Source organism: Gavialis gangeticus, unplaced genomic scaffold (assembly GCF_001723915.1).
Source record: "Gavialis gangeticus isolate Ggan-Ray unplaced genomic scaffold, GavGan_comp1, whole genome shotgun sequence".
NCBI classification, from domain to species: domain Eukaryota; kingdom Metazoa; phylum Chordata; order Crocodylia; family Gavialidae; genus Gavialis; species Gavialis gangeticus.
Genome location: NW_017728996.1, coordinates 6,120,149 through 6,142,802, shown reverse-complemented (window position 1 = coordinate 6,142,802; position 22,654 = coordinate 6,120,149). Strand labels below are relative to the sequence as shown.

The following is a 22,654-nucleotide window of genomic DNA, read 5'->3' as shown; positions in this document are numbered from 1 at the left end:
AATCATGTCATAGCTCCGTGATTGTGCAAGGACTTCCAGTTCCTCCTGCTTGTTTCCCAGGCTCAGTGCATTCGTGTGCAGGCACCTGAGCTTACTAGTCGATTGCCCTGATTGTTCTATTCAATCTTACTGCCTTGGTGGCATTATCTGCAGAGTCAATTTAGATGGGTTTTTAAGACATGAAAGTAATTTAATTTTCCTTACTGAAGTAGTTTGAACTAGAGAGCACTATTCGCATTGTGAAAATAATGCAAAGGACCTTTAATATCACTGCAAATTTAAAACAACACAATCAGATTATTTACATTGATACGGACTCATAGCTGAATTAAGATCTTCAAGTCTGGTACATATTTCAAAAGGTGATATCTTAATACTTCTTTCAAAGTTGACATAAAGTTCTCATGTCCAAGATATAGCTGGACTAACTTCCAGAATTGTTAGTGCCAGGTGTGAGCATCCTAAATGATAAAGTGCATCAGTGAAGCACCTATATTCTGGATGGTTTTTAAAAAAGAATCACTTTCTATGATTTCATGTTGAACAAATCAATTCATACGGCAAATCATAGTTTATAGGAAACCTAAATATAGAGAGTGAATATTTCCATTTGGACTTGTATGAGAAGGGAATACAGTCCCTTGTAGTGTTTGGGGTACTCAGTTTGTGACCAGAGGGCCTGGTAGATGTTTCAGGGTATAGACAGAGGTCATTAGCTATTTTAGTTTAAAGTGAGGCAGAAGGTGGGTGAGTGTGGCACCTCAGAGACTAAGCAGTTCAGAAAAGCATGAGCTTTTGTAAGTAGATGCTAGGAATAAACTTGATATATGGGTATATGAAGTAAGCCACATATCCTATACATATATCTTTGTTTGCTAGCTGAGTATGAAATACCTTTGGCTCCAGCTCTGTAGGTAAATGCTCATTCCTAGCATGTGACAGATGTAAGTCAGTCTGGACATGCAGAGAAATCTTTGCCATGGGCTGAATCCCAGGAAAGGTCATGGAGCTTGTAGATGTAAGTTGAGATGGGATTAGGTCCAAAGCAGGCACCCTAGAACCAGAGGTGAGCCCTTCTGGCTACACTGACTTTGCACAAGGGTATTAACAGGATTCCCTAACTTCTCTAGAGCTGGCATCAAGAAGTCCCAGTCATCCCCTTTGTAGCTCCCCCTCTCACCTACAGGACCCTTGGTGTTTGGCAGGGCCAATCTAGGGAAAGCAATATAGGCCCTGGAACATGTGTCTACTAGGGCTGTGCGAAGCTTCAGTCACTGATTTAATTCGGAGGAGATCCAGCCTAATCTGGCGACTGAATCTCTAAATCCTAATTGAATTGGGACACCCATTAATCTCTCCAAATCGAATCGGAAGCCTCCAAATTGATTCGGAGAGATTAGACAATTCAGCTGTAGACACAGCTTTGCATGTTTTTTCTACGTACCTCGAGGTACCAGGCATGGCTCATGAATGCTGAGATGGTGGGGAAGATGGAGCATCCCATGGGAGCACAGGGGGGTCCCCTGCATGCTCGGCGGCGGACCCAGAAGTGAACTGGAAGTACTGCTGGTCCACTTTCGGGTCCACCACTGAGCGTGCAGGGGACCCCCCTGCCCCCTGGCTCAGCTACTAGTGCCTCCTGGGTCTGGGGGAGCACCCAGGGTCCTCCCTGTGGCTGATCACTGAGCCGGGAGGTGCAGGGGGTGGGGGTCCCCTGCAAGCTTGGCAGCGGACCTGGAAATACTTGTGGTCCACTTCTGAGTCGGCTGCTGAGTGCATACGGGACACTCCCATGCTCCCATGGGACATTCCATCTGCCCCACCATCTCAGCGTTCACGAGCCACATCCGGTACCCCAAGGTACGCAGAAAAAACATATAAAGCTGGGTCTATGGCCAAATCGCTGATTCTCTGAATCAGAATCGAATCTTCAGATTCAGCCGAATCGAACCAGGACACTGATCTGAATCAGTGAATCGAATCACTGTCCCCCAAATCAGGCCAAATCCAAATCCAGTGCTGCCCACTTAGCACACCCCGATTGTCTATCCAGCACTGGTTGGCACTGGGCTACGGTCACGTCAGTAGCCCTCACACTTTCTCCAGGAAGGGGCAACCCTGAGGAAACTGGCAGAATCATGGCAGTACACTTTGCGAGGTAGTCTGAAGTCAGTGAGAAGGCAGGGTAGATGCACACTTTTATAGATTAACTAAATGTGATATATACAGGGAGTACAAACTTTTGTGAACCCAAGTTTACTTCAATATGCTTTGTCAGTCCAAAGCATGAAGTAGCCTGGACCATCTTCCTTCTGCCTCAACAGGAACTTGCTGCTGCAGAACTGGTCAGTCTTCCTGGCAACCAGTGAGGACTCCATTTTTCCCCAAGGTTAACAGAAACTAACAGTAATTTTCCAATTACATGGCTAAATATAATGAGCAATTGGTGGAACTGGATGCTTTTTAAAATTTTTTTTTGAGTGACAGCAATATTCTGTCTGTGGAAGACAGACAATAAAAGCAAAATTACAGCTGTCTGTTTTTATCCGATTCCTACTTTATCACTGCAAGTTTAATATATTTTACTATGAATGCCATCTAATATGCTAGTTGTATCCTGAATATGAAGTAACATTTCTGAATGATAGGATATTGCTTCCCTCTGTGATCTATCTTCAATTAAGGAACGCTTTCAGGAAATGACACGTTGGGATTGCCAATGCCAATCTTTTTACCTGGGCAATTTTCAAAAAGATACCATGTCTCCCTCCAAACCCACACTGACTTTTACAATTAAATTAAATTTAATAGAAATATATCATCTTCTTAATTTCTCAACTGTATGTGTCTGGGCCAGGAAAACATTTACTGGTTAATAATTTCTAATGTAAGAACTGAAAGAAAGTGATTAAAAAAAAGGAAGTTCAACTAGAAATTAAAAGGCAGTGCAGATCTTTCTTCTCTGATAAGAGCTGGTGACCTCACTTTACTGTAATAGAAGATAGTAGCTGCCTGTGCAAATTCCAAATGCAGAAACTAATTCAGGCCAAAGCTAACATAGATTAATTAAAAGAAATAAGCTATAAAGAGAGTGAAGCACTGGCTGCACTAACACTTTAGGGAATTCCCTGGAAATTGATCATTTTGTCCTTAATTTTAAAGCATTAAAAGGCTCAAAAGGAAAAAATCGTATTTTCAATTGCAAATAAAACAGTGGAGAATATCTTGCTTACTCTGAGAGCAGTCTTTGCCTATCCAACCCGGAAAGCACTGACAAGATCCATCAATAGGGTTGCAAGTCCCGTTGTTGGTACACTGACAGATTTCAGCACAGTTCTTCCCATATTTTCCACTGGAACACACTGTGGAAATACAAGACAGTTGATGCAAGCCGTTCATTATGAGCATTAGGAAGTGACAGGAATTGGCATCTACAATAATATTTTGCCTACGTGACAAACAGCTTGAGCCACATGGGTAAAACTCATGCTTGAAAAACCTAAAAGGCAGAAGCAAATAGGTCAAATGGACACTTGTCAGTGATGGCTTAGATAGGGATGATCTCTCCTTGAGTAGGGGGCTGGCCTAGATGACCTCCCAGGGCCCCTTCCCATCCCACTTCGCTGTGACTCTAAACCCATTTTGGTTGGTAACATTTTCATCGTTCAAGGAGATAAATGTTTCTGATTGAAAATATGGTACCTGGTACAGTTACAAGTAATTGCTAAGATCACAGAAACTGAAAGTTAGAGAAAGAATGGGAAGGATGCAGCTTGAGGCATGTTGGTACCAGGACAATAAGTTGAAGGAGCTCAGAGCAGAGCAGCAAATAGCACAATGATTCTCAGATAGGGTGCCAGGGGATTGCCTGAATGGTGCTGCAAGGTGTGAGGAGATATGTGAGATGTGACGTGGATAACTTAGAAGATCAAGGGACAAAGATAAAGGCAGGAATGTTTTAGCAGAAAATAATGTCCTTCCTGGTGGTGGGTGGCAAAACAGCTGGAAGCAGCCAAGGAGATGACCATACTTATTTGCATTGATATCCAAGAACATGGAGTAAGGATCGCTGGAAGCCATGTTAAGGAGCTAACCACACCTTCCCTGCATCTGCTGCAAGTGTTCTCTGATGGAACACCAAAAAGGAGCATAGCACCATAGGCAAGTAGGTTGGAAGGGTCATCCAGTGCACCTTTTTGCTCAAGGCAGGCTCATCCATGACTAAACCAGCCCAGCCAAGGGTCTGTCTAACATAGGATCATAGGAAAGTAGGGCTGGAAGAAGAGCAACAGGACACAGCTCTTACACAGAGCACTTGAAGTTACTGACTGTAACAGGATCAGGCCTTAGGGGCAGTTATGTGATTCCTGCCCTGCTACAGCTCCTAGGGTACCCTCCAATTCCTCCTTCCTGCCACGCCTTTGTTGTAATAATTGGATTATGAAAAGAGAGGATGCTCGAGGGTCCTAGCGTGGGCCCCCATCCATCCTTCAGCTAGCAGTCCCCTCCTGGATCACATTGGTCCCAATCCTGCCCTCAAGTGTTAAGTGGGCCTTCTTGGCCTGTTAGTGCCCCCTTGTTGCCTTAAGAGCTGAATTAGTTACCTGCTTCCACGCATTCAGTAAGTCCCATGCCTTGCAGATGTCACTGTCAGGCCCCTCCGGGCCTCCACACCCTTGTTGAAGACTTGGGCTTCCTGGCTTCCACCCCTTCCTTCTCCCCAGGTACACAGTCCAGGCCCAGGCCCAGGCCCACTGTTCTGGACTTCAGATCCTGGGACCGAGCCTCTGTTTCATCCCTCTTGGGCTCTGAGCCCTTAGCTCTAGCTCCTGCCCCTCTTGGGCTTTGGGCCCCCAGCTGTGGTTTCTGCCTCTGTTGAGCTATGGCCCTAGCCTCTCAGCTCAAAGCCATTTCTATTGGCTTTCTTAGTCTAGGCTTTAACACTCTAGGCTTCTGCTTGCCTGTCTCTTAAGCCTGGTCCCTTGCAGGGCTGGAAATGACATGGGCCCCTTGGGTGCCACAGTGGTCTCCTCATCACCCCTTCTAGCCACAGCCAGTCCACCGGTATAAACTAGAACATACACACAAGCCCACTGGCCAGATAACAAAAGTCTTCCCCATTCTAGGTCTTAGCTTGCCTGCAGGCCGTAAGCTCCTTACTTGCAGTTTCCAGAGCAGCTCAAGTATCAGTCAGTTGTTCTCCCATAGCCTTCCTGCTCAGGAGCTCCTCTCCGTGCTGCCTGCAGAGCCAAACTGACCATCTTCCCTCAGGCACTGACCGTATGTGCCTCCTAAGCCCTGCCCCTTCCGGTTAGATGGCTCCCTAGCCACCCACAGGGGTTCCCCTTTTGTGCCTGACAGCTAGCCCCAGGGCAGCTTATGGCTGCTACACTTGCTGCCTTAGCAATGTCCTTACTGCTCAAGCAGGGCTCTGCCCTACCATATTACTGCTGGGCAGCTAGCCCTGCAATAGGCACTAGCAGCCTATGAGTCCCTGGCTGCCTACTCCTCTGCAGCTAGTCCATAATATGCAATCTCCCCACTTTCTATTCTAGGGGCATCCCTGCTGCTGCCTCTACCAAAAAGTAACGGGAACCTCTGACTCCCTGTTACACTGGTCCATCAATTTTCTGTGCTTGTCTGCTTAACAAGCCCAAGAATGGGATATCCTACCCAAACGAGGCCTATGATGACTTTTTTATACCTTGTCATTTATGTTAAGGTAAAAGGGTAATACGCACTGTCATTATCCCTCAGAATGCCAGCAACTCGTACTGTGGCCATGACAGCTTGCAAGCATCTTGTCTAGAATATGCTATCCTCCTTTACCCAGATCCTGGCCGCAGAGCTAATTCAGGCACATGAAAAAATCTAAAGTTCTTTCCAGGATATATAAGTCTGATGTGGCAATAATGTTGCATTACACCCTGCAAACCTCAACATGATATCAGTAGTAACTATGTGATAGCAATAGCAAATTCTGCTCAGAGATCTGATCCCACGTGGTGATATGGACAGGGATGTTGTGAGCCATGCTCCGAAATCTTTTAGACACATTTGAAAATCTCCCCTCAGCGACTCAGTTCAACATGGGATGGGGGAAAGCTCCCAGGAACCTGCAGAATCAGGTCCTAGGTGCATATTGGAAAGAGATGGCAACTTCTTTGAGCCCAAATATTTGCATCATATAAGCCTAGCCCTAGAGAAAGACAACTGCTGTGATGAAGCACATGGCCTGCTGCTGAAAATTAAGCTCATCTCAAATCAGCACCCACCTACTGATTCATCCATCTCCAGTGAATCCATCACTGTAATAACTGAGTGCTACCATTGCACTAAAACCAAAAAATAACAACCATGTCTATCAATGGGTTGTAACAGAAGTATTATATATGCCTGCATGTGCTTTTCTAAAACAGATACTGTGCAATTTAAAACAAACAAAACTATTCTTGAGCCTTGCCCCATGATGGTGTAAAAGCCTATGTCTGAATGTTCTCAGGGGAAATCTCATAACAGTGGCATAAAGGTAATAGATAGGTATATCTTCAACCTCCCACCAAATTATAGGAAATCTTTAACATTAAAATTGATGGAAAGCTCTGCTCGGCAATACTCAGTAATTGTATTATTCTCTACAACAGATGAATTGTTGAATTGCTGGGCTCTTATTGGCTCTGCTCCTTGACAAAAACAGATGTCTCTTCAAAACAAGATAAAACACACAGTCTGTCTTCGTGAGGAATGTAACAGACGGAACTGGACTTGTACCCTTGTAAATAATAGTGATGTCAAAAAAGTGATTAAGGCACTTCTCTGAATTATTCAACTCTTTTGCCATTTCGACTATTCTCACTTTCTCATATGAATTCACTGCAGATGACCTCAATCTATTCCGAATGTGAATCAGTCGCAGATTGAAATCCTGAGCTGTGATTCATTTGCTTTTATACAATATGCCATCTTCTACTCTTACCCTGAAGGAAACCTAAGAATGCAAAGAGGACAATAGCGTACAGTCTAGCTACAGACTTATCTCCAGGAGTGGATAAAGTTGACTTTCAAATTATGCACTAAACAGAATAGTGCTCTAACTGAAAAGAGATAAAACTAAAGAGAACACAAAAGAAAAAAAAGGAAGGAAGAACCAGAGAAAGAACAAAAACTAAAATGATCTGTCAACCTGCGTTCTTGCATACACTGTGTCATTATTCAATCCTAATGCTTCCTATTCAGGGTGCTTAAATGCAATATTTTCACTGCATCTTTAAGATGGAAATAGATAGCAACACTTACATGAAAACAGGATTTACTTACAAAAAAAATTGTTCTCAGAAGTCTAACTTAAAATACATCTCGGATTTACTCTGCAATACACAATGATAATGTCCATGGATGGGTTTGTGATCCTAATCCAGATGCTGACAAAGGCAGAGGCAATGCTTTCAGCTAAAAGGGATGGAGGCTAATGGGGGATTTCTACTGTGTGATCACCTGTTGTCTTTCCTCCAGCTTGGAGAAATGGTATGATGTACTAGGGGATGTTAACACAGAAAGATTAGAAGAACTATTCGGCAGAGATGGTTGTTCTCATTAGTTTTAGCAACCTGGTTGTGCTCTAACATGATGACTTGCCTTTAAAGCTGTGAGCACCAAGCACTAGCACTTCTTAAAAGCGTCAAGACATGTTTGAAATCCCTCTATAAAATGAAGACTAATAATACTTTCTATACAAGTGAGGCTTTGATTGTACAACTCTGATTGTGATGTTAATTAGTTATAAAAGCTCTGAAGTGGGACTCAGTGAGTCCCGCTGGGACGTCAGGTGTGTTCTGGCAGCCATAACATATTATCAACCCAATTTGCTACCTGATTGTGAAAGATATTTATAAAGAACAGCTGCTTAGTTGTTTGCTGCTTTGAATTCTGAGATAAACTAGTCCCAATGCATGGAACTTCTGATGTTGCAGAGTGTACCCTGGGAGCATGCTAGCAATGGAAAAATGCTCCTATTGCTAAAACAGGGTCAATAGGAGACGAGTGGCAGAACAAAGTGCATTGTTTGTTTCACCTTCTTCTAAGGCAAAACATTAATTAGCATTCTTCTTTCTCAAAAAAAAAAATACATGCTAACTGGTTATGACAAATGGCAACACAAATTGATTTTAATTAGGACATGAATATTTTAAAGTGATTCTGCTGGATAGATCAACATTTCAAAGTAAAACCAGAAGTACTCAACAGCTGAGCAAAAATAAAATAGAGCTTTCTTAACAGGATAATGAGCCCAGCTCTGCATTTTGAAATCTGGCTAACTTTTCACATAAGATGGACAAATTCGCTGAAACATGCTCATTCTAATACATTAATTGGTATACTGCTTAGTGGAGTAGAGAGCATAGGGAAAAGAAAACATATGGTTATATTTAATCTACATTTAATGATTTTGCATACATCCTGTCTGTAATTTGTAACACATTGAAAAGCAGGTCATTAGAAAGTGTCAGTTCAATTTTTTACAAGGCCTGTGACTTATCCAGGGCAGTGGCCATTAAGAGTAATCTCTATTAAATCTATATGTAGAAAATACTCATAGCAGCAGGCAATAAATCAGGTTCTGCATAATACTGTCATGATTTCACAGGTGGCTTAGGATGTCACTGAGAAGCTGAGCCCAACATTTAAGACATGGGTGTCTAAGTTCAGCAGCTAACTAAGAGAGATCCAATTTTCAAAGGCACTGGGGAGTCAGAGGTAGATTTTAGTGTGAGCCGGGGTTGCTCCACACCTCTGAAAACCAAGCCAATTTTATTTAGCTGCTTGAGTGACAAATTTTCTGTACCCCCCTAGCAGTCCAGGCCTGATTGCAATGGAACTTTTCATAGGGCAAGGTCCTATTCATTGCAGATGAGGCTGGCGTGCATTACTTAGCTGTTCATTTGGGTTGAAGTGGCCGCCTTTGAAAATGCAGGTCATTATATTACCGGATGTGTGTGCCCCGCATGCTTAAAAGGAACCCATGAAAGTGCCACTGCACATTTAGGACACACTAGATTAACAGAAGGAAAAATGAAAGCACTGAATAGCTGATATATTTACAGCATGCGTCACATTTTATATGCACTTAAATACAGAGCTGCAGAACTGTTTTATTTATGCATGTTGGAGTACAACGTATTTACAAAAAGATGACTAAGTATCTATTTGCATTTTGCCTGTGAAGTGAAATATTGTTCCTCCTGAACTAAACTGCTGAAACTAAAAAAAAAATACAAAGCAGAAAACTTGCAATCAGTCAATAAGCATTCCTACTGCAGATCACATGCACGTAAAACTTAAAGAACCAGCTGGTATTTTGGGGGTCAGTACCTTGGTTGCAGAGTGGACCAAAAAACCCAGGCAAGCAATCACAATGTCCCGTCACGTGGTGACATGGCCCACTGCTGTGCACACACTGAGGACAGGCTTGACTGCAGTGATGCCCATAAAAGCCAGGTGAACAAACTAGAGAAAAAGTAAAGATCATTAGTCAGTGGTGCTCAGACGACTTGTCATGGTAATCAGGATTACAGATGCTCTTGGTCTGTGCATTTGTCTATAGCAAAGGACCCCATGTCGATTCTAAAAACAGCCATATACAACACATCTGGAATCACCTCCAGCACTTAAGATCACACAGACATACTAAGTGCCTGATTTCTACAAAAACTAGATACCAAACACATGTGCGACTGGGCAGCTACTTTGTACATGCAGTTGTAGCAGTGGCAGCCGTCCATGGCTCAGTGTCTAAAAGGGTAATTATGGTAACCGCATGCAAGACTGCCAGATGTGCACTGGGTAATCCCACAAGGCTCCTGTGGACATTACCCAGGCAATTGCAGGATTAATGTAGACTGAAAATACCGCAGGGTTTGCCCACTGTGAATAAAAGCCAGAAGTCAGAGAATAAGGGCTCAGCATCTCTTCGAACACTGCCCTTGTTCCTAAGTGAATGTAGTTGGGAAACTCCATTGACCAGATTCACTGCCACAGGTAGGTGCAATGCATGGCTAAAGCTCAGTAAGAAAAGAGACAGTGGAAATGACTTCATGTGTTTCCCTCCATCCTCCTGTGACTCCCTATTATGTGAAGCTGACTCAAGAGTTGCCATGTCTAATTTACTCTTGTTTTTAGGTGGATGAGAATTTCTCTGCCAGCCCTGTAGACTCACAGTGAGAGCTGGGCTCTTACATTGCCCCAGACGCTGCAGCTGGCACTCAGCTGATGGTTGTGTTGGTGATGAACTCACCATGAAACAATCCAGCTCACTCGCCCAGACAGTTCTGCAAGGCTAGCAGTGGTGACGCACTTGTGCCAGTGAAGTAACTCGGGTGACACAGAAGAAGGAAAGCGGCTGAGTCAAAAGGTACCATCCTTGCCTCCATTCCTAGTGCTGAATTTCCTGAGAACCTGCCTGGGGAGTCCAAACCCACGTGGCCCAGCAGAGCTGTACACTTCCAGAGTCCGTGCCCCCACAGCCTGGGGAACGGTCAAGTGGATGTGAGGTACATCCTCTGGCTGCATCATCGCAGAAAAGGATTTCAGCAGCCATAGGGGCTATTGCAGAACAAGCTGCAGGGCATCTCTGCAGTCTCAGGCTTGGGGAAGCTTTCCTCCTGCCACGAATACTCAATGGATCTCCTCAGGGCAAAACCTGCTTACGGGAGCTGCATGCTGGGGACATGATTTGCCCCTTGTGGCCTACACGTCTTCAGCTGATAAAACTAAGCTCTTTTTCAGCTCAGAAAGGCCAGAAACGATTAACTTCCCTACGTTTTAGCGCTTACAGGGCTTCAGATTTATAAAACAATTTCTTCTCTAGCTCCTGACTGCTTTGAGTGCCATGTTTCAGCCTTGCAAAGAAGTTTTACAGCTCCATAGATATGCTGAAGCACCTGGAAATTGGGGTTTATAATGAAAATGCTTATAGGCCATTAAGTATAGCAGTGCTAGAGGTCATTGCTATAATGACTTTAAATAAAATGTGTCAGCTACAAATTATATTTTGGAGACGAGTGTGCGTAAGTGTCAAGTGAAACCTAGAAAATCAGAAGGGGTGTGTGTGTGTGCGTGTGCACACTGTAACAGACCATGAGAGAGCTCTCCAGTGCTGCCATACAGGTCACATAAGCTTCAGGCTGACACTAGAGTTCAGCTTATAGACTGAGGTCAGAATATTATACAAACATTTCTACCCAGTTCCAGGTGCTACTTGGGGGGTGTTGTCTCTAATTCACACTTAGACTCTAATTCATACTCAGCCTTGTGTGTGTGTGTGTGTGTGGGTGTGTGTGGGTGTGGGTGTGTGGGTGAACTGGGACTCCAGCATGGCGGGGGGGGGGGGGGTTCCACATGATGCCACAAGAAGGAAGATTAATCAAGGTGAATCCATTTTGTGTGTGGATAGGCAGAAAGCTGCAGAAGGTCTTGAAATGGGCATAGAAATGTCCTAAGGAGAGGAAGGAGAAGCAGTTTTCCAGGGAAAGTGAATGAGAAGGTTTTATTTCCTTAGCGCATTTTAATACGGGGATGGAGATTACCCTTACTGCAACAATCCCAGGTGGGCATCAAGGCTCCTCTGCTTCCCCTTCTAGGAGCAAGACTTCTGCATGAGCCTGCTATCAGCCCTTGACCCTGTGAGCTGGTGCACAGCCACTCTCCACTGTATAAGGGATTGCAGAAGACTCTTGCCTGTATCTACATGGTGGATGAACTCTGACCTCCGCTTTCACCGGCTGCTATGTTTTATGCCTGGACCTTGTTTGAAACTCAAGCAAAAGAAAACAGCCTCACTCCCACTGTTGAATTGTGCATGCAACCTGTGCCCTGTCCCTGAATCCCAGCAGACGCACCTCCTGCAGTTACCTTCATGGTGCTTTTACTTTCTTTTTGCCCCGAACCTTTCTGAGGTTGATTAACAGTGATGCTTCTCCTGCTTTGCAGCAATAAATGCCCCTCCCAGGGGTGGAGGACTGACTGGACACTCCTCTGTGAGAATGGAGGTCCTGAGGATGATCACTGACTCAGGATGGTGCTTGTGTCTGCTATCTGAACTGCTTGTTAAACCAGGACATGTTGCTCTGTCTTCCTTCCTTATTCTCCAGAACCATTTACAGTGCAACATTTGGTATTCTCACAATACACCTGTCCTCCAGGGACCGAATTAAAAAGCTGCAATAACTCTTCTATGTTGGGCAGTCCCCAAGAGGCGAATGGACCTGGAGTAGCAGGAAGGCTGCAGCAGGAGCACACTATTGAGATTGCTTTCTTTCAGGATTCCTCAGTTGACTGACAAAGGAGCGTTTCCTGAGCTACTCTCTCCCCTGAGACCACAAGCCTGCCGTTGGCTTGTGCAGCTCAGAGACCTGTGCCTCTGTTGTGCTGCATGGAGCCCCAAGTAAATACTTGCTTTTATCAGGACAGTAAGTCTTACTTCTCTGGCACATCGGTCCTCTGTATCCTGGAGCACAGTCACAGGTCCCATCCTCTGGTGAGCAGGATCCTCCGTTCTCACAGTTGCAAGAGATGGAGCAGTTTGGCCCCCAGTGGCCCTGGGTGCACATGTTATCACAGCGGATGCCTGAAGAACATAAATACATGGAATAGGTTTCAACACAGCCTGTTCTATTCGGGGATCACACGGGTGCATGAGTGCACTGCAGAGTTGGGGCACGTTATTGAACAAACCAGACAGCCTGGCTAAGAAACATCTCCTCTGCTCATAACAACTGCTTCATGCATGGACAGTGCAGTATACACAAGGGCTGAATCCTGCAGGGTGTATAGGGCCGGGGGGTGCAGTGGTGTGTTTGCACCCCTTCAGATCACACAGCAGGAGCAGCAGCGTGGGACTTTTTAAAGTCCCAATGAAGATAAGCATTACCCGCTCCCTTGTCCATGCGCAGAGACACGTCCCCTCCCCTTCCCCGATCCCTTGCCACCACTGCCAGTGTCTGAGTTGTCCTGGGGGCTCCTGTCCCACTCCAGCTGGGCTGCACAGGGGCTGGACTCGGTGGACTGGTGATGGTGGGAACCATGCAGGCAGGTCCCACCAGCCTGGGTGTTCCCTGACAGTGTGGAAGCAGGCACAGGGAAGGGAAATCCACCTGCCCACTGCTGCCATCCTGGGCTGAGCCCAGCCCTGCATAGCCCGGCTGGAGCAGGACAGGAGCTCCCCTCACCCCTGGGTCAGCAGGGACAGCATGGATACTGGCAGTGGGGGAGGGGGTGCAGAATGGGGAGGGCCTGGAGAGGGAAAGGGAGAGGATGTGCCGCTGAGCAGGGAGGGGAAGGGAGGTGGGAAATGCTGACTTTCTTCGGGATTTAAAGTTCCCAACCAGAGAGAAGAGAAGGCAGGAGCCTGGGAGCTGGGCTGCAGCCACCCCTGCAGTGCTGGCCACTGCTCCTGCATCCCACTCTATAACATCCTGGATCCTCTTCTGCATTGCATCTCCCTTGCAGAACGCAGTACCACATAGGACTGACCCCTAAGCATTGTCAGTGGGAACAAAGGGCAGCAAGTGTCTTTTAAAAAAAGATCAGAGAACACAGGGCTGGAACTGAGCAGCCAGTTCAATTCTGCTTCCAAGCCCCTCGCTGTGAAATGGGAGAATGAAAACGCCTGAGTCAGAGCTCTGTAGAAAAGTCTTTCCTTCTCCAAGTCTTAATGTCTGTTTAGTTCTACGGGGGGGACACTGTCCACTTCCCGTCTCAACCCCGGCATGTCACATGGGTCTGGGTCATCACACGGTGACCTTCCAGCACAGCGTCTGAGCGTTAATGCCTTCAGACCCCAATCCTGCAAGCAGCAATGCATGGGTGCGACTTCTCCATTTTGCAGTTTAACAAGAGGAGACCAAGAGCGGCAACTCCAGTCCCCATGTTCCCAAAGCAATAGTTTGACATTTATTATGATGAAAATCAAAGCTTCAGAAGTGCAGAAAAGCTCTGCTGCCCAACTTCAAAGCATCGCTCTCTTGCGCTGTTTTAATTGGTGACTTAAATACCAGCCTGGTGTCTCTAGACACCTGTATCAACTGTGGGATTTGAGCCTACAAACTGTTACCCGCCAGAGAAGCTCTTCCTTCTGTGAGTAAGTTAGGACCCACAGCTGAGTTCAGCAGAGCTCCTCACATGATTAAGGGCTTCTCAGAGGAGTAAAGGTTTGTAGGACTGGGAACTAAGGGAGACATAAAAAGCTGGCAGCAGCAGGAAGTGGCATTAGCTTTGGCACATTGTAGAAACTGATAACACAAAAAAAATACAGACGGTGCCTTGAAAATTTTCCTAACAACGTTACCTCACCAGGTGCCTTACAACTGCTTCACCCAGATTTGATGGCATACACGTGCCCTAGCCACACTTTCAACATGAAGAGGTTCTTTATCATCCATGCACATGTTCCCGCTGCATAATGGGATAAATGCAGACAAGGATTCTGAAAGATCCAGCCTTAGCCAGAGGTTGGATTAATGCACTACGAAGGATAAATACAATCCCAAGTAATTTCCTACACCTCTGATAACTTCATCTGGATGCTACAGGTAATGTACTGTATTTGTGAAGCTGCAATCTGTACAGTTACCAAACTTTGAGGATTATTAAATCAGCTAAAAGTCATTATAAACACACTTACAGTGCAGTTTCAAGGCAGTTTTATAAATCTCTGAAGTTAATAGACTAAAAATACCGCAGAGCTGAAATTTCCTTTTTCTGAAGATTAATCACACAATTATGGTGACCCTTCCTAGGAAATCTTAACCAAGGCTGGCAAAAAGCAGTTTGAAATGGGATTTCTAGTAATACACAATCATAGCTTTATTTACAAAGAGCCACAGCTGTACAACTTAATAAAAAACAAATTAAAATACAATAAAAATATAATAAAACTCACCCCCTTAATATTTAAGCACACAAAGCCAAACAAAAAGGACTCAAAAAACAAACAAAAAAACCTCAAGGAAGAGTTGATGTAAGCAAAATTACCTGAGAGACAAATAATAAAAAATCACTACTGAAATAAAAGAAGCCTTTGGCACATTTAGGTTACATATTCTATGAATGTGAGTGCTGGTATATAATGTAGGATAAGCATAAGGAAATACTAGAATAAAAAAGCAGGCCTACTATATGTACATACATAGGCACATTTATACTTTTAAGTGCCCCATTCAGGCTCCAGAAATTAAACTTAGATATACATTTAGAAGAATGGGTGTCTTTTCCTCCCGATTGTTGTATTTAAAATGCAAATTTTTTTATTGCAGATGGACTATTTAGAAATGGAGACAAGCAGCATTCTTTCTTGCTTCTTTTTCCAAAGTTTGGGAAATGATGACATTGGCTCCTCTCCTTTGAAAGGTAGCTGAATTAGAATGCACGGCTGTTCTCTGCAGTAGCAAAACCTCTCCCTAAGTAATGAATAATGAGGGATGTCTTCCCTTTTCTAACTAAAGCAATGAGTCATTGTGAGGCCAATTGTTCTAACAAAATGTAAAGGGGAAAAGAAAGAAAACCTTCTATGAGACACTTCCATCTCTTACAGCTCTTATTTTATTTATTAATATTCAGAAGATGACTGAAGGATCCATTTTTGCAGAACAGGCTTTATATTATTTCCAAATGAATCCTTAGGAAAGTTGTTCTTTTGGATGCCAGCGCCCATGCTGCTTTGCAAATAAAAACAAGCAGTTTAAGTTGCATCTGGGCATGTATATTTTGCTGAAGAAGCACCTTAATTTACAATTCCCTCATTTGACAGTATAGCAAGGGTGAGTGTATCACTCCCAGATACTTTACAATCAGAGCTAGTGGAGCATTAAGCTTCCTTAATGCAAAACTTTAATCTTTACTTAAAAACTTGCTGATGAACATTTTTGATAAGCAATTAGTGTTCAATATGTAATTCCCAGAAATATAGAAAATGCTGAAGTTTACATATTTCAGCATAATCTCAAGTTGCAACCAAAGGTTCATGATTTATGAACAAATCCCTCATTTTATATGCCTTATGTACAAATGAGGAAGACAACTACCAGAAGAGTGCGTCCTCAAAGCTGGAAGAAGCAGTTCCATATGTGCATACCCCTTTGCCTCCATGCTGGGAAATGATCTTGTCTCATGAGGCTCTTGGTGCCAGGAGCTTCTTCACCAAGATTTTTTTTGGGGGGGTGGGATTATAAAAGGAATTCAGGGAACTTGCATAAAGCTAGTCATCTGTTGTACAAGGGCAAAACCACAGACAGAAACTGCAGGCTAGGGAGAGAGCTGTAATCCCCGGTGGCCCTTAATCCAAGCTGCAAACTGAAGTCTTGGTGCCAATCCCTCTCTGCTGTGAGGTGCTGTGGTGTATAGGCAATGGGATCTGCACCGTTTCCACTGCTGTCCTTTGAGGTGTCCTCCTGCGTGTCTGGGGGTGCGATGTGACTCCTTTGACAGTGGCTATTTCACCACATACATACTGCAAGAGGTGTTTATACCCCATAAGCAGATCCTGCTCTGCAGAAACTGAACCCAGTGTGTGAAATGCTGTATAAACATTTTCAAATTGTATTTGGGGTCAGTTTATCCCTAGTCTAAAAAGGCAAGGATGGGGGAACTCCCAAGAGGCAGTCCCTACCCTACCCCAGGGCAGCTTTGGGTCAAGGAGTCTTCCCTCAAGTGTGCTGTTAGGGCACCTTCGTTCTGAGTGGGAAAACAACTGGCCATTTGGTCCTTGCTGGTGCTTGGCTCAACCTTGGGTAAAAGCCCCTAAACAAGTGAGATGGGAGAATAATTACTGGGCAGGCCAGTGGGATTGAAGAGCTCACTCTGCAATTGGGTGTATTCAAGCCTAGATCTCCAAAGGGGAAAGTTCAGCGCATTTAACCACAACGTCAACTGTTCCAGAAAACCCTCTAGTGTCAACACTTTGTCTGACACGGGATCCCCCCCACGGGAGCATGGAAGTTACATTCACGAGAAAGAAAAGCAGCACACCGTGCAAGAGAAGCAGGTCAGATGGAGGGAGAGGGAAAGGGAGGTCTGGGTAGGGTTAATTGCCAATGGGAAGCAAATTTGTCTGATCCCCCAGAGGACTATGGTATGACATCGGTCCAAGGACCATGTCTCATTTTGGGGGCTGGGGTAGTTAGTGAAGATGGAAGGGGAGTCCTTTTATGGCTGCAGTTTTTCAGCTGTTGTAAATCTGACTTCAGTGGAGCGACACTGATTTACAGCCACTGAAATTATGGCTGTTTGCCTTCAATATTAGAAGCCAGGTCATAAAAATATTATATAAATGACCATGAGGAATATGGAGCAAGAAAGAGGGAGAAAAGAGGCAGATGGGGACCTCATGTCTATGGCATCTGTGAAAGAGTTAGGCTGTATAATGCTTCCGTTGTTAGCCATAATGTCGTGTCCTCCTATGAGGCAATAGGAGTTTGTCACCAGTTCATATCGCTTGTGGGTATGTCCTGCTGAAGGATATCAGTGGACGAAATTCCTTGAGAGCTGGAGAGAAATGGAATTCCCTTTTTCTCTCTGGTCCGCTCGTGCAGTTTCACTCATGCTCCGTGATTAGATCTCTGGCTCTTAATAAAGCCTGCTGTTGTTTTTCTGCCTTGTCTCCAGACAATTTGATACTATTACTCCAAAAACAATAGGAGAGAAAAAATAGACAGAATAAATGAGAGCCAGTGGCCTATTTTCTGACCAATCTATCCCCTTGACATTAGTCTCTGTAACAGGGTCCATGAGCTGCACGCAGTCTAATTATTTTTCAGGGATGTAGGAATTTGATAAATTATAGGATGTAGCTTTTCCCCTATGTACTTTAACTATGTATCTATCGATGTACAACTGTAATTATTTCTCTGAATGAGAGCTTCATCTTTTTTTTCAATAATCACAATCTAAAGACAGATGCAACATAAATTAGCAATGACAGGAGTGATTTCAATAGACATTTTGGATCCAACACAAACATTTTGCTCTCCTCCACCTGTCTCTCAATATGACATGAAGTCATAATAATCTCTTATCTCTGGCATTTGAATAGCTTTGGAAAGAACTGCTTTTTATGCATAAATAGGCATCAGATTTATGTGGGCAATACTGTGGAAGCCTGAAGTTTGGAGCTTCATGCATGACTTGGATTTGGGGTGCCTGCTAACTTTTCCCTCCCACAGTAACAAAACAACAGTTTGCATGGGTGGCTGGTGTCTCCTGAAACTGGGGGGACACGATTTGTAGGTGGCAGCATTGGTGGCAGGGTGGTGAGCGGTGACTGCCCACAGAAGTTGGCAGTGTTGGCGGCGTGGGGGGGTGGCGACCACCTGTAGAAGCTGGTGGCAGCAGCGCAGGGCTGGCAAGCAGTGAGCCACCCACAGAAGCTGGTGGCGGCATCCAATCTCAGGGGGGAGGAGGGGGCATGTGCCCCCCCCCGGCCCCCTACAAGTCACCTATGACAGTTTGTCTACCTGGTGACACACCTTGAAACCACAAGACCACCACAACAGACACACAATGTCTTCAACAACAGGTCATTTGAAAATGATGTCCCAATGACCAGAGGCTGAAAGACTATTTCAGACATGTATAAGCTTTATGGAATACCAGGCAGGATGCGGCAGGCACTGGCTTGTCTTGGAAATGGTCTGGAACTGCACTGCTGATGAAGGAGCTGCATGCAGCGGCGGGGTGGTCCTCAGCAAAAGGTAACTGCTTCTGTTTCTAGCGGGCAGAGGGAGGACCCTCACACCGCTACCCCTTAGCAAGCTGCCATTTGTCCCCCTTGTTCCACAGTGTGGGATCCCAGGGGAAGGGCTGGCAGGATTCGTGACAGATGTCTATCCAACCTGTGCTTCAAAACTAACAAGGATGGAGATGGCTTACATCCATCTTAAACCCCACATGTGACCATATAAGCCCCATTACTTCCTGATCTGTCCCCTGCGGAAAACCACTATCCTCATTATAACAACCTGTCGGTAGTTGAAGTCTGTTATCACATTCCCCCTCAGTTTTCTCTTCTCCAGACTAAATAATCCCTGTTCTTCCAACCACATCTCAGATGCTGTATTTTCTTGATTTCTTATATTTTTGTGGCTCTTGCCTACAGCTTTCTGGAAGTGTAGCTCTGAAACTGGATTCAGCGCTGTAGGTGAGGCCTCACCAGTTCTCAAATATGTGTCCCAGAGCCTAGACGCCATGAAGCTGGCTGAAGTTCAACAGAAGGCTTTAACAGGCTTTGGAAGAGGCCTTGAGTGCTGCAGTGCCAGGCAGACCACCCAAACGCAGAACTAGGAGCCTAAGTAAAGTGCTCAGATTTGATCTGCAGTGTCAAGGCACGAAGGTCTGCAATGGCTGGATTACATTCTTTGCCAGCCTGTTGAGTTTAGGGGGAAAAGGCAGCACACAATGTCACTCGTTAGCACACAATAACTCCGAGGAAGATGCAATCAGAATAATGGAAAAGGGGTTTATCAACATCTGGGAAGGCTATTTTTTCAAGAATGAAGTAACTGGACCATTTGTTTAAGATAATCATCTTCCTAATACTTTACCCTCCCTTCCCTCTTCCTTTTTTCCCTTTCCCTGTTCTCTTAGTGTTCTTTTATTCTTGTTTGAGATATTACACCTGTTTAAATCTATTTTTTACTAGGGATCAGATAACTGCCCTTTGCTATGTATTAAATACGTTGCTCCTTCAATTTGTATCGGGTAAAGGAAAATTCAATAAGAACACAAGAACTATGTCAGATTAGCTCTGGATCTGCTGTTCAGAAGGGATTACGACAGCACATGAGCAGGATTTCATAGGGAATCCTTGATGCTTTCCCTTCTTCACATTAATTCCTGTTTCTAGACTTGCCTCAGGTAGTCGACTCAGAACCAGTCAGAAATACCAGAGCAAAGTTCATGATGGTTCAGATTCTGGGAGGTGGTGAAGTCAGGAAAGTCTTTTGTCTGTGGTTCAGACAGAAAGCAGGAGAAGGCAAGCAACTGATGGCTGCTCAACCAATGTGCAAAGAAGCTATTTTTGTTTTTATGTAATGAATGCTTTTTTCCTGCGGTAATGGCAGTCACATTCACTGTAGCCTTCAAAGTGCTCTTCTAGCCATGAAACCACTTTAAGGAACACATTCTGGAGCCCTTACTTATGCTGGTGAATATTTACTCACCCAGGAAGCCCTGGGGATTTCAATGAGGCTACTCCGGTGAGTAGCAGCTAATCAGTCTGAGTGAAAGCTCCATAATCTGACCCTGAATAATGAAGTACAAGCCTTGCTCGGGCAGCCAGTGAAAGACTCTAAATTGTCTTTTCTCTCATCGATGCATGGGGAATTTATGCACCCATTAATGTAAGTGTTATTCTGAATGTAATACATTTACAGCCTAATGCACCTCCATGGAGTACTAATCCGGGCCCCATTTTTAATTATCTATAGAACAATTCTGATATGAAGCATGTAAGGCAGGGAATTTTTGCAATGAGAACTTCAAAGGTTTCTTTGCTCAGGCAGTAACTTTAACCCCCAGGCAACTGGATAGTCCAAAATGCTGTCTGCTGTCAGGACTGCTGTTTTCCAGGTAGGAGCCACTTTTTTGGTATCACATGTCACGAAGGAAGGAGGCTGTGGTCACCACGAGGAGGGACTGGTTGTGAGAGGTGTTGCTGGGAGGAGTCAAGTGCAACCTAATTCTCTTTAATCCTTTCAGGCACCTTCCTTCCTACCTTGTCCCACACTCTTGATGTGGTTTCAGGTCAGGAGGTGCCATGGATTGGGAAAGAATGAGTTGTCCGCCAGCTGGCAAAGGGGGCACTTTTTATAGGTGGAGAGTTTGACTGCTATCCAGTCTTTTTAATAGACGAAACACTCCCAAATCACTCCAAGGAAGGTAGCTAGCAAGGGCCAGACCCACAAGGGGCTTAGGCAAGGTGACACTTGAGTGTTTTCACACCTAACTCTCGGGTGCCTGTTTTTGGGAGTAGAATTCCCAAATCTGAGTCAGGCGCCTCTTTCTCCTGTGCAGTGAATGAGGAGGGTTCAGCACCTTGGAACAGGGTCTGCAACAGCCAGCAGGCTTAGTAGGAGGACGCATATGGCAGCCTAGAGGAGCACAACAGGCAGGGCTGTGTGTGTAATCCTATGGATCTCCTGGACTCAGGCGCCAACCTGTCACCTTGAGCCAGGTGCCTGCCTGAGGCCGGGAGCTGCAGAATGAGGCCCCCTCTTGCACTCAGTCATTCCCGCCTGATGAGCTTGCTCACTTCTCAAACACAGTCGGAGGACTGTGGTGGAGCCGTCTCTCGGCCTTCATACAGTAAATTCAGAGCACTCAGCCAGGGCTGCAGACTCACACTCCCTTCAGTCTGGTCTCTTGCAAGCTCCCTGAATCCTGCACCCTTTTCACAAAGTGGCTCCACTCCGCCAGGAGAGGTGGAGAATGCCCCCACCACATCCTAGCCTCTATTCTGGTCACTAGAGTGCTTTCCTGGGAGGCAGAAGCTGTGGGACTGAAACCACTCAGGCTGAGGACAGCCTCGAATCCAAATCTCCTATGTCCTGGGCAGTACCCTAACCGTTAGGCTATTGCATAGGGCAGATCCAGGATGTGGCAGAGGTGCAGTCGCACCCTACTTTGATTCCTGTTTCACCCAAAACTGTAAAACCAACTGGGAAAGGCAGCAGCATTTCTGTTCAGGCAGTGGTGAGGGAGTCTTTAGGCTCATGTAATCTACCTGATTCCTGCTAATCTCTTTATTGCACAGGTGTCAACAGCTCTCTCTCCTTTTTAATGGTCTTGATGTTCCTTTAATCAAATTCTCCTTTCTTCTGCAATTTTGCTGTCTGTCAGCTACTCCTAGTTAACGCCTCTATTCTAATTCACAGCCCGGCAGACTGTTTTTATTTCTAGATAAAAACCTTACCTCAAGTGTGGTACTATTAATACAGATGAATATTAACTCAGTTGTGGAAATGGTTGATATTGAATTGTTGGATGCATTGCCAAGATGCTCCAAAAGGCTAGGTTTCATTTTACAAATCTGAGTAAGAAATGTACATTTAACTATAATGACTACAGGACTACCAAAACAATATCTTGGACTATTTTTGCCTAGTTGGTTGTGTTTTTTAAACTTGACATATAAGATAGCAAATTAGTACACACTACAATAAAGTTATATTTGTTTTTCCTGTGCTCTTAAGCTAAAGGATATAGCACTGGGTCCTTCCTTAGCATATTAGTAAATCTTCTAGTTTCTCATTAACTGGAGAAAAATGTGTATTGTTATACGGGATGATGCACCCCCTACCCCTCTTTACAAAATCCTACATCCGCACAGGGGCTTACGTGCAAGACAAGCCTGAGATATTTAGCTCAGCCAAGATGGCAGCACGTCTGGGCATGGCCTGTGCAGTGAGATGGGGCGTTTGTGGATGGCTCACTTATACTTAGGCTCCTAAATTCCATCTAACTTGTCTGAGCACTTTTTCTTTTTTGGATCTGGCTCTAAGAGCTTAGGCTACAATTAAGATTGGGTCAGGTACCTGTGCTGACTAAAGCTGAGTGAGAATCAGTCATTTTATCTCATGGGGTGGGTTGGAGGATAGATATTTACATT

General features: G+C 44.8%; 1 protein-coding gene across 3 annotated transcripts in view; it reads right to left on the bottom strand.

Annotated features, from left to right (window-relative positions):
- Positions 1-22,654, bottom strand: part of MEGF11 (multiple EGF like domains 11) — a 386,245-nt gene that overhangs the window by 73,053 nt on the left and 290,538 nt on the right. For all 3 annotated transcript variants that reach the window (XM_019503962.1, XM_019503960.1, XM_019503961.1), the window contains exons 14-16: positions 12,476-12,622; positions 9,370-9,504; positions 3,234-3,362 (exon numbers count right to left, since the gene is read on the bottom strand). In XM_019503962.1, the coding sequence (XP_019359507.1) occupies positions 3,234-3,362; positions 9,370-9,504; positions 12,476-12,622 (411 nt within the window). The remainder of the gene's footprint in view (positions 1-3,233; positions 3,363-9,369; positions 9,505-12,475; positions 12,623-22,654) is intronic.